Genomic DNA, 13162 nt, shown 5'->3' with positions numbered 1-13162 from the left:
GTGACAAACATTATAACTTAGGATAAAGTTATGTTTGCATACACTAAAATAATACAATGTGCGATTCATCGAATTCCATACAGAACAAGGTTAGTATGGCAACACATTACCATGTATAAGATGTACCAAAGATGTGTAGGTACCAAATATCGCAATCAATATACTAAACACTATAATCGCGATGATTATAGAGCGCTCACTTCCAACACTAGAGCTTGAAATCTTCAAGAAGCACAAGCATGGAATTGTAATCGAAGCAGTAATGCTTAAAAATGCTCCAACCAAAGAAATAAGATGTGCAAAGAAAGGAACTGTCAATGCTATGATAACTTGACTAGCAACCAGAGCAGTTCGGATAAGAATTTTGAAGGATCTCTTTTTGTGGTAATTAGGAAACCAGCTCTCAGTAGCACTTGCAACTGGTTCTAACATCAGTGCATATTTGGAAAGTGGACTGACCAATGTGGTATATATTGCCACTTTCGAGCTCAGTTTACCAATTGGAAGGTTCAGAGTTATTTCTGCATCTAACTTTGAACCGAACATCAGATAGCCCAATATTGCGATTGATGCATAACTGATGGTCATGCAGACAAAGCATAGTAATAGTACCTGCAGAATATGGGTCATATGTAAGTATAGGAAAGATAGCTAGAGAAACTTATGAAAACCAAGCAAGATGTATACTAATATTGATTGGATCAGAACATATCCAAACCTGAATTACTCGAATCAACCTAACCTTAAAACTTAAAATATATACTATCCACACCAATCTAGAACAGAACCACATGACAATCGAATATATGACTCAAACAAAGCCAAATTTGAATGACTTCTAGCTAGATGGGAAACTTTACCTTAGAGAAGTTATGTCTTTTCTTCATGGAATGGTAAAGGGTTGGGAAAATAGGATGAGCACAATAACAGAAGCCGTAAAGGCTTACAGCCGTAGGAATCCCTGACCAATTCAGAAGCTCCCCTTTGTTGTGGAATCCAACACCATCAAATGCGCCAACCCATACAACTGATACAATGATCACAACAGAAGCTAGAACACCAGTAGCAGAGATGTAAGACAGAACACTGATGTTACTTAACCAAACAGAAGGAGTAATAAGTAGTGCAACAATAATTACAAAGCTTTTTTGTCCTCCAACTTCTAGGCCAAAGGCGCTGAAGTTCATTTCTGGAAACAGATTATGTAAATTGTCTCCTTCGATGATCAAGAAACCTGTTACAACCAAGTACAGCTCTGCACACATAAACACTGATACAACTGTTCTACCAATATTCCCAAATGCGCGTTCTCCTATGTCAGGGAATGATGTGATACTTGGATCGACTTCCATGCATCGTTTGATTAGTAAACCAGCATAAAATGCTGCCAGGGCAATGGCGAAAAGTAATGGCAAGCTCAGCCAACCCCCTGATGCTAGAGCAAATGGTACTGATAGTATTCCAACTCCTGTACAAATGGTCTTGAAATTAAGTTATCAGAGTAAAAAATAACCAAGTATAAGGAAATGAAAGACAAAGTCTGGGTTATTTACAGATGAACAACAAACATCCTTTTCTTAGTTTGTAATTGTTAAAGCAGTGAACGATATACAGATGAACAACAGACTGTAGAACACATAAAAAGGTTGTACATAGCCAGAACAGAACATTGCAATCCTAAAACTGACATTCACCTTTAAACAGAAAACATTAGCATACAATGCAACAACATAAACTGTAAAGAAGCCTAGTTATATAAGAGGAGAATAAAATTTATGTATCCGAATATATCATAAACATACAGCCACTATACTGTATAAATTATAAATTTCCTTCTGTTATCATTCAGTAAGAAATTCTTATGCCTATGATAGTTGAGATATGAATATGCGATGATTTTGAAGAAAGATCATAAGAGATTCTATGATTCTTAAGATTTTAACATACACTCGAGTTTGTCGAAATGTACTTGATAGGAGAATTGATCCTTCTAATCAAGGATCAAATGTAACATACACATACATCACTAAATCCCTCTATAAATTATTGTTACATTATCAGTGATAATTCCACTACAATCAATAAACGGGAGAACACTATTTCTACATAATTACTGCCCTTAGTCCCTCCACTTAGCAGCTCAAAGATCGTATAAGTCTATGAGTCACATTGTCATGTTGTCTCAATCTCTCATACTAAAAGTTCACCCTCGCAAATAAGTGACTATAGTATCCAAATCTTTCATAATTGTGACATAACATACATGACCTTACATAAAAACTCTTTCCAACACTTCTATCAAATGCCAACTACTTCATACAAGCAAAGATTTAACAAAGTCAATAAAAAATCATAATTGTAAACAGAATCTGATCACATATCTTATGCACTTCTATAAAACTTTATATTCAATCACCTTTATCAAGGGATCTCACTGCTTGAGTAAACAGAAAGAGTATCTCTTAGGTTAAATTAATTAAATTTCTAAAGTTCTGTGCCAAGTAATTAAATGACAATTTTTATGGGACAGTACAACTGATTTGAAATAATATATGATCAATCACCAAATGTGTATATTCTATAGTGCAAATTACATTGTCCCATCTGCAATTTTAAGGCCACCCCTTTATTAATTAAGGACAAAGTGATGCATTCAACGTGTCATACTCATAGTTCATGATAAGTTCATTATCATCATTTGTTTGTTTATTGTTTGTTTTTCATATCTATTTTACTTTATTTTTTTGTTTGACTGTAAAATTTCAATGTATTCTATGAAAGGTACAGCATCATAGAAATTGGGGGATGACAAGTGGGGTGATATAACTATGTACCACCCACCTGTCTAAGCTCTAATCTCGAGGAGGTAATGTGCACTCGAATGGACATAAAGGTTCAACAAACTTTAAATTCAAAAAAATGCAAGGGCTAAAAAAACAAAAAAAACACGAACCTCAGAAAGCTTATGTTTATAATGATCGACCAATCTATCTACGTCATATACACTCGGATGTAAGTAGCACTGCAATAATCAATAATTTGCAATTTGGCCATATATGAGTAAAATGACTTCTTATCTTATTATTAAAAGTGGCAATATCCATACCCTAGCCACTTGTATGGATTGTATCAAGAAGACTACTGCTCTGATCACGGGTTCCATACTGACTTAAATTAACCCTAGGACCATTGAATGGTACGTGACCGTAAGAACGTGAGAGGGTGTAATTTTACAATACGATAACAACACAATAAATACCCTTTATTACGATCATATATATATGTATGTCTTCTATTACGCGAAATTGACACAAATCATGATGATTAGATTCATTAATCATGTAGCAAAATGAAATTGCACCCTTTACATGATCTTTAATTAATACACTCAATCTCAATAATAAGAAACGGAGGTAGTAATAATAATAACGATTCAATCATTCAATTCACAATCACAAACGAAAATATAAAAGAGATGAATTAAAAACCTGAAAGGGCGTTGAGGCCATTGAAGAGCGTCTTCGCAAACGAAGCATCACCTTGTTGAACAAATTTAACGTTAATATCATCTTGCAAATCATTCTCCAAAAGAGGTTGTCTAACATAAACACTCGCGCTTGATTCACCTTCACCTTCCATCACTCTTGGAGAACTTTTTTAATTATTTATTTTCAATTTTTTTTGAGTATTAAAGAAAACAATGATTTGAGTATTTATTTATATAAATTAATAGTGGCAGTGAGAAATTAATGACCTAGAAAGAAGATAAAAGGAAAAAAAAAAAAAAAATGAAGATATGAAATTAATTATGTAACTAGTAGTTGAGGAGAGAATGGAGGTTTACTCAAGCTAACATGTGAAAAGGGTAGGATTTCATGGATGTATGTGTACATTTTTTTTTGTGTATATTTATAACCACATATAACTATTTAGCGTGGCAGTCATTTGTTAATTTTATGGCCTATTAATAGAAATTAGCCTTTAGGCCCATTCGATGCACGGGTTCTTACCCACGTTATTTCATATGTAGGTATGTTTTTCAATAGTTGATGAAACCTTTAACATGAAATACGAAATAATTGTTTCATTTAAAAGGAAAAAAAAGAATGAGGGTAGAACTGTGAAAAAAGATAGAGGAATTTAGTTACGTATAGTGCTTAAATCCATGTTCAATCTCAATACATTTCTTAAACCAACCCAATTCCTAGCCCATTTCCCCACACCGTAACTTATTTTCCTCTTTTCGTGCCTTTAAATCCAAAATAATTCATTTCGTGTCCATTAAAATCATTCATTTCGTGTCCTTTTTATAAAATATTTATACCAGTTTATTTTGGTCCATAATATGGGTCCAATGATTTAATGGTTGGATGGGGTTTGAAAAGATCTTTCCGACGATATATTATAAGCTCAAATCCGAGTTTTAATGAATAAGTTATGGCCAAAATACTAAACTGGGTCTAAACCGAACCTAAGCCCACCTTACCTATGACCCAATGATCATGTGGAGGATCCAAAGGATTTAATCTCATTCCTAATACAATTAGGATTAATTGGAAGCTTCTATAAGCTTCTAAAAGATCTTAATTATCCTTTTTGAAAAGATAAGATTAAAGCATTATTTGAAATTGAATGAAACTTTTCTTTTTGAAAGTCCTAATTCTATTCGAATTGAAAGACGTTCAAAGATTGTCAGATATTATTTTCGTGCTTCATAGTTTTTATCTAATTTTTATATGGTTGGATATCTCTTGAAATTATCTTTCCAATGATATATTATAATATTAATTTCGAGCTATAACGAAAAAGATATGAGCAAAATACGAAACTCTATCCAAAACTGACACCGTCCCACTATTTCGGCCATATCTTTTTGTTATACAGAATATTTTAATCTGATTCCAGTTGGGTTAGAAAGTATACTTCAAGATCTTTCCAACTATATCTTATTTATCTTATTCCGATTTTTGGATCAAAAGATATGATAAAAACAAAAACCGCAAAAACTGCTGTCTATCGCAAGAGTTTTATTCCGATTTGAACTCGATCTTTTCTTGATTCTTCGACCCTCTTTTTTCCCTATAAATAGAGGTCATATCTCCCCTTTTTTAATCATCAACAAGCTTGATCATCAAATCATTCTCTCCTCCTCTCTTCAACACCAAAAATCATTCTTTCTCTCCCTACACCAAAAATCATTCTCTCTAACCTATATTTCTAATTACACCATTCTTCCCCTAAGCACTCCAAGGAGTTCATACAATACATGAAGTTCAATACTTAAACCAAGGCGTGAAAGGTAGAATTAACTGAGGGTTTGGACCAAATCAACTCTACTTTTTATTTAATTTAATTTCCATTTGATTTATATTTTCATTGAAGTTACTAACAGTTATTCATGATGTAGCAATTCAAGGAAACACGGAAAGTGAGTAATTAATACACTTAATTACTCTTATTTTATTTATATTGCTAATATCATGATTAGGGTTATGATTTGATTTGACTAACGATATTATTGTTAAATTGCTTCCAATATTAATGTTTATTCTATTATTATTTATTGATCACCACTACTAGAAAACAGTCAAATTCCGACGGAATGGTTCCGACGGACATGAAAATCCGTTGGAAAGTGCAAAATTTCTGACGGATTTTATTTCCATTGAACATCCGTCGGAATTTTCCGACGGAATTTTAATCCGTCGGAAAATTATTTATTTACGACGGAATTTCCGTCGAAAATGTTACATTTTCCAACGGAAATTAATTCCCTCGAAAATTTCCGACGGAAATTAATTCCGTCGGAAATTTCCGACGAAATTCAAACCCTTTCCGACGGATTTATGAATTATTTTTTTTAAAAAAAAAAACACAAAACCCTAATTAAATCAAATTCCCTCCCCCTTTCATTTCTTATTTCTCTGTCCTCTCTCACCGCCTCCTTCTCTCCTCTCTCCTCTTCCCTCTTCTCTTCTCAGTTCTCAGACTTCTCACGCCCTTCTCTTCTCTTCTCATCTCACGCCTTCTCTTTGTCTCTCCTCTCCTTTCTCTCCTCACGCTCTCTTCTCACACCCCTAGTCTTCTTCTCCTCTCTGATTTTTTCTATGGTGGGTAAAAGCTGAAAATGGTGAGTTCTTATATAACTTTAATGGTTTTAAGGTCAAATTCGACCATGAAAATGCTAGATCTAGAATTTTCATGGTCGAATTTGGCCTTTGTAAACCAAGTTCGAGGTTAAATTTGAAGCTAATTCGATTTTTAAGGTACGTTTTAATGTTTTGAATTTTTTATTAAATTTTTGTGTTATGGTGTTTGGTTTAGTCGTTCATGATGATGGTTTTAGGTGGGTCGGATTGGGTGTGGGTTCGGTTAGGATGTGGGTTAGGATTTTGGTGGATATGGGTTTGGGTTTAGCGGGTTTAGGTTAGGTGAGTTTAGGGTTTGGGAAGATCTGGGTTAGGGTGCGGTGGCGGTGGTTGGTGAATCTGGGTTAGGGTGCGGTGGTGGTGGTTGGTGAATCTGGGTTAGGGTGCGGTGGTGGTGGTTGGTGAATCTAGGTTAGGGTTTGATGATGATAAGTGGGTGATTTGGGTGGGTCTGGGTTAGGGTTTGGTGGTGGTGGTGGATGGATCTTGGTTAGTTTAGGGAGTGGCGGTTTGGGCTTAGGGTTGGTGCTGTTCTGAGGTGGTGATGCGCCGCGCCCTTGGTGGCGTGGCGTGTTTTTTTTAATTTCTTTAAATCAGTTTTCCGTCGGAATTTTCCGACGGATTTGTGTTCGTCAGAACTTTCCGACGGATTTGTGTTCGTCGGAACTTTCCGACGGACTTTTCTAGTGCCCAAAAATACATTCCGACGAAAGGATTCCGTCGGAATTTTCGTCGGAAAAGTGTTTCCGACGGAAAAGGCTGATTTTCCTACAAAGGGTTCTCCGACGACAGTTTCCGACGGAATTCCGTCAGAAACAGGTTTTCCGATGGAAAACAACGTGTTTTCGAGGGATTTTTTCCGTCGGAAAACAGCAGTTTTCTAGTAGTGCACGATATTGCATGTTTAAAGGGAATATGTAATTGAAAATCACGCCTAATAAGATAATTTTTGGACAACCGGTTTAGATTCCTTCAATCTTGTTATTTAATTAAGTGATCACCAATATTTTAAAATAATGTGTGCATTAATATTCAACCAATTTAGCATAATAATAGTTTGGAGCAAATTGAATCTTTGTTTGTATGCCTTTGAGATCGCAGGAATTACTTTTCACAATAAAAATCGAGTAGAGGCCAATACGGGCGAAAGTGACTCCATGACTCACTTCGTACCATCATCCCCGATCCTCCTTTTGTGGTTCCGAACTATATGGAGTTAGTAATCTCATGGATTATGAATGGGGTGTAACCTTCACGGGTCAATCGTTGTTGCCTATCGTTGTCCCTTTTCGTGGTTGCCTTATAATGATCCGTGAACGGTTTACAAGCTCCTTAAAAACTTGTTGGCGGCTCCCTACTTTCCTTGTCCCTATTCGTTGTCCCTAATCGTATATGTCAATCCCCACTTCCTATGAGTGCCAAGCATATTCACAACATGCTTAACGTAGGCGCGCTTCAAACGACGCCTAAAATTTGGCGACTCCACTAGGGAGGATTCTTGGTTATTTATCGATTTGAGTGATCGGTATTTATTTGAGATGAGTGGATGAGACTTGAAAGATTCTTGAATTGTAATCCTTCTATTTAATTGGCATTGTCACATATGCATATGCAATTTTAGGTCACCTATTTTGCCACAATAGTACGTGATCTACGTATGTGGCTAGCCCGGGGGATTTAAGCTCTATCAACCCAGAAACGCTCATGGCAATAAGGATTCATCCGAGTTTTTAAATCCACCCAAACCATGGAGTCGAGTTCGATTTCATCACGAACTCGCGGAGCCGCCCGTTGGCATACACCCTCAAGGGAGGCTGTCTTGCTAACGCGTCCAAACTCTTAACCATGGTACCCTTTGACACCCAAAAACTTGATCATAGTGGAACATAGAACTTGACTTTAGGTTGCGAACTTCATTGCATCATGCGTGACAATGTGCTTAAATGTGCATTTTTACTTTTTTTTTTTCCTTATCAAACCCTTTTGTTTTTATTGGAGTCGAGTCATAGGTTTTTTTTATTGAGTCAACCCGGATTTTTATTCCCGTATCCTGCATAAGAGTCAACTTGTTTTGGTCATAGCCGGAGTTCTAGAAAGAGTTACGTGTCGTGCAACCTATGGATCTATAGCCCCGGGTTTTATCTTTCATTTGGCGTTGGTTTCGCCATAGTCAGAGTCACAGATCAAAAGTTATAATCGATATACGACAGCCTGCCCAGTTTAGGTGTCTATTTAGTGTGCAACCTTTTATTTTTATTTTTTCTTTTCGTGTCAAGCTAGTCTTAGTCAAGTCTTTTAATCCATGTCAACTCGTATATCATAGGATTATAGATTTTTATTTATTTATACCCATGAGTCCTAACTCTTCTAGAATTCCACTCGTCTTTCTAGTTCCTTGTGATTATTGTGCTAACCTTAACATGTGTTCTTTGATTGTAGTTGATCTTATTTATGACTAACGATTGCCAATGGACCGTTTTCACCTAGTAAATAGCATAAACATTAAAATTGGACAAAATTAATCAAGTTAGTTTGTCTTTTAGTCTTCCGTGCTATTTGTTCCCTGGGTCCTTTGATTTTCACAATGTCCTCATGTCTAGCCATGCGATCATTCCATGAGTCTTAATAAACTCACCTAATCACATATGTTGAGTCATTGCACACACTTTGTCTTTGAGTAATGCACTATATTGTTTATGATCCTATACTAGGACCATGCATGCGTCGTTTTCCGTCGTAATTGGAATGAGTGGAGTATTTCCCATTGGTTTTCAAAATTCTTTCATACACTCTTCCTTTCCAATCCGAGTATTGAGTCAATGCATTAAGTGAGCTCATTTTGTTCCATAGTACTCGAGTTCAAGAATCACTAGGCAAGAGTTGGAAGAATAAGGGGAACGTCATTCCTTCCTTCTTTTCTTCCAATCAAAGCATCAGCAATAACAAATTTCTTGTCCCTCTTGGCGATAACAAGTAATTCATAAGCATCCATGAAGACGAAGCACAAGACAAGTTTCCATACAAGATTTTATGTTCTTTTTTTTCTTCTTTCGTTCCAACCCTTTCCCCTAATAAGTCTAGCATAAGTTCTCCTTATCCTTATGTATATGCCATGTTCCATCAATAAGCATTCCTTGTCTTTGCATTCGAACACGTCATTCGCAAAAAAAAAAAAAAATGCCGAACTAAACACAAGGCACACAATGACATGAGGCACCTTTGTAACCCATTATTCCCCATTAACAATTCAAACACACATTTCATTTCTTCATCAACCACTTTGAGCCTCGTCTAACGATTGGCCTTATTTATTCAACCCACAGTTACCTAACCCTGGGATGGGAAGGTGTGTATTTTGTATAATCTTCAAAAGCAAGTAAAAAAAAAGAAAGAAAGAAAAAAAAGTGCTGCAAAGTAACAGTAAAACAATGTCTAAGGGCAAGTGTTCCAATGTCTTTGATATGAACACGTCTCAAATTGCGTCTCTCATCGAGTGCTTGGTACCGTGCCTGAGAAACATGAATGCTAAGTGAGTGATGGACCGCTTGATCTGAGATTGCCTACATTGGTTCAAGAGAATTTTTTTTTTAAAAAAAAAAATCAAAGGAAAAAAAAAAAAAGAAAAGAAAAATAAAATTTGCGAATTCAAAATTTTTCAAATACACAATTACACATCTCGGGGGGATTCTCTCGGGTCTTGAGCCTTAAACCCTTTATTCTTCACCTATAAGATTAACCAGTTTACAACCCTCGAAAGACCTCTTTGAGGTGTACTTACACTTGTGTAAAGTTCGGTTAGAGCTACGTTCGGCCTGATTCCTAATGGATACGTAGGCAACCTCACATCGAGGTGCGGCCACATTCATATTCATATTCATGCATGATCTAGTCAAAGAATACCCAATGCTTACCCCTACCCATTTAGAGCTAGACTTAGGGGCTTGAACCCACATCACTTAGCTTACCCAACCTAACGAGAGTCATCATCTTTGACTCTTCTCACATCTATTTCCATCACCACAACCTTTGCAGCCAACCTTAGTATCACTTTCACACACTTCACTCACACATACATAGCCATATCATCTTTCCCTTTAAGAACCCTTTATCATGAAATCTTAATGAAAGTGTAATTAGGCTAGAAGATAAGGATATACATATGTGAATGCATGATTCTAATGTTGTAGATCTATATGATATTGTTGGATCGGGGGTGATTGTGGGTTTGTTCACAAGTATCAAATACATTTGCGTGAATTTCTTTGAAGGAATTAGCTAGGCAGCAAGGACAAGAATTGTATGTATCCAGATTGAAAGAAAATGTACATAAGTTAAAAATTGAGATGGTGCATATTGAGTCATACGTGGTTGGTGTAATGGTTTTATGGATATGTTTGTTATTTTAAATCCTGCTATGTGTAATCCCGGCTTGTTGTTGCATGTTTGTAGATTTGATTTATGTGGGGTTTTGTTTCGTAAACTTGTGTTGGTGATGGATAACGGCTTAGAATCTCCGGGTGCAATTTGTATTGGTATAACTTTGCAAGACAAGGGGAGCGGGGTGAGGTGTAGGTTGTTGAACACCGAACAGGGTAACCAGGGGGAAGACAGATTAAGTGGTGAGGATGCGGACGTTATTGTTCCGGTTGTGGATGGTGAGCAAAGGCCACGCAATCAGCAAGGGAATGAGTGTAGTTCTCCAATCACAACTGTTGGGACAGTGGAAACCATTGTTGCGAGTAATATTGATAATTTTTTGGAAGCACCGAAGATTGGCATGGTGTTTAGTTCATGGGAAGATGTTGAGTTGTATTACAAGGAATATGTTGAGGTAAATGGTTTTGGAGTGAGTAGGGTCCAAGGTGCGTATTCTAAAGGGGAGGAGAGAGTTCGGATATCTACAACGTGGAGGTGTGAATGCTATGGCAAACCTGACATGAGGGCACAAAGGGAAGTGAAGAAGAGGGCTAAGGCGATGGGAATGAGTGGTTCAGGTGGTGTAGTGGGTGGGATTATGGGGGAGGACGATTTAAGTCGGAGTAAAAGAAGGTCTAAGAAATGTGACTGTAAAGCGATTCTTTATGCAAGTGTTAATCATGATGGACAGTGGGAAATAAAGAGAGTTGAGTTGGAGCATTCAAATCATATTCCAAATCCTTCCTTGGCAAGGCTCGTTAATGAGTATAGAAAGAAGAACCTAACTCCAATGGCTCGAAAGCAATTATTTACTTTTTTCGATAAAGGGGTAATTGTGACCCAAATTCATGGGTGCATGGGCATTGAGGAGGATGGGACGAGAAGTTTAGCACTTACAGTTAAAGACCTTCAGCATGAGGTCTATAAAAACAGAAGGTCGAAAATGGAGGGTGGTGACTCAGTTGCAATGATGAGTTTTTTTCAAAAAAATGCAAGCTAGAGATGTCAATTTTTACCATACACAAAGGCTTGATGAAGAAGGAAGGTTGAAATACGTGTTGTGGGTTGATGCACGAAGTCGTGCTGCCTACGAGGAGTTTGGCGACGTAGTATGCTTTGATGTGACTTACTTGACCAATGACTATGACCTTCTGTTTTAAATTTTGTTGGTGTTAACCATCACGGACAATCAATTTTGTTAGGATGTGCACTTGTGTCTCATGAAGATTGTGAGACGTTTCGCTGGGTATTTAAGCAGTGGTTGGAGTGTATGAATAACAAACACCCCGAAATCAATTCTCACTGATGAAGCAGCTGCTATGCGCAAGCCCCTTGAAGAGGTTTTGCCGAGTACTCGACAGTTGACACCGTTGGTGCATCTAGAACATCATGAGAAAGATTCCGGAAAAACTTGGTAAATGTGAAAGGTTAGTGTTCCTTTTTATTTTATTAATTTGTAATTGTTGGAAATTTTTTTAATTTAGTGCTAAATCATTCAGATATCAATAACTATAATATTATTTTCATCTATATCACAATATTCAATTATGTGTTAATAATATAATTATGTGTTAATTATGTGTTAATAATGCATAAAATTATATAATTATGTGTTAATTATGCACAATATTCAATTATGTATGATTCACAATATTCAATTATATATGACAATAACAATGTATGTGACACAGTATTTGGTGTTGATTCATGGTCTTATTTGTGTTGTAGGTACAAATACGTCAAAGGCATGTTGAAGAGAATTGTGTACGAAAGTTTTACAATTCAAGAGTTTGAGAACAAATGGTCGGAACTTATTGTGACATTCGAGTTGCAAAACAATGAATGGTTGGCCAATTTGTATAAAGAGAGGCATATGTGGGTTCCCGCGTTCATGAAAGAATATTTTTGAGCTGGAATGAAGACCACACAACGAGTCGAGAGTATAAACAGTTTTTTCGATGGGTTTCTTGCCCGAAACACTAAATTATTTGAATTCCCGATGAAATACGAAAGCGCATTGAAAAAGCGGATTCGGGACGAGATAGATGCGGATACAAAGTGCTCTAAGTACATAAGAAGACTACTCAGTGGTTTCCTTGTAGAGAAGCTATTCCAAAAAATTTACACAGACACCAAGTTTCAAGAGGTTCAAACTGAATGCATAAGAATGATGTACTGCGTTCCACGTCAAGAGACAGAGGTGACTAAGTTACTACTTCAGTTTTAATCGAAGACCGTGTTTAGGTTGTTCCCGAAGGGAAGAGTGAGGATGTTCTAACGGACCGGAAAAGATTTTACTCCGATACATTTAACAAAGAAACAAAGGTGGTTTGCTGCGATTGTAGGAAATTTGAAACTACTGGTATAATGTGCAGGCACACAATTGAAATACTTGATTTGAATCTTGTTAAAGACATCCCTGAGAGGTACATTCTCAACCGATGGCGTAAGGATATACTACGAAAGCACACTCGAATTCAATCTTCTTACCATGACCCTAACAAGACAGCTGAGGTGAAAAGGTTCAAGGCTTTGATGACCGCGTTTGAGCCTATTTGTGATGAGGCAACAATGGTGGACGATGTCACAGTCCGGAT

At 36.7% G+C, this 13162-nt stretch overlaps 1 protein-coding gene across 1 annotated transcript; it reads right to left on the bottom strand.

Annotated features, from left to right (window-relative positions):
- Positions 1–23: 23 nt before the first annotated feature.
- On the bottom strand, positions 24–3677 carry LOC145595355 (amino acid transporter AVT1I-like). The gene is made up of 3 exons (XM_081651752.1): positions 3489–3677; positions 861–1468; positions 24–612 (listed from the first exon to the last, which is right to left on the bottom strand). Exons 1-3 carry the CDS (start codon positions 3637–3639, stop codon positions 91–93), a joined length of 1281 nt encoding a protein of 426 aa, XP_081507878.1. The 5' UTR covers positions 3640–3677; the 3' UTR covers positions 24–90.
- Positions 3678–13162: the final 9485 nt, after the last annotated feature.

The sequence above is a fragment of the Chenopodium album genome, chromosome 19, assembly GCF_948465745.1.
Source record: "Chenopodium album chromosome 19, dcCheAlbu1.1, whole genome shotgun sequence".
In the NCBI taxonomy this organism is placed as follows: domain Eukaryota; kingdom Viridiplantae; phylum Streptophyta; class Magnoliopsida; order Caryophyllales; family Amaranthaceae; genus Chenopodium; species Chenopodium album.
The sequence above is the reverse complement of the archived record's forward strand: the minus strand, read 5'-3'. Positions and strand labels throughout refer to the sequence as shown.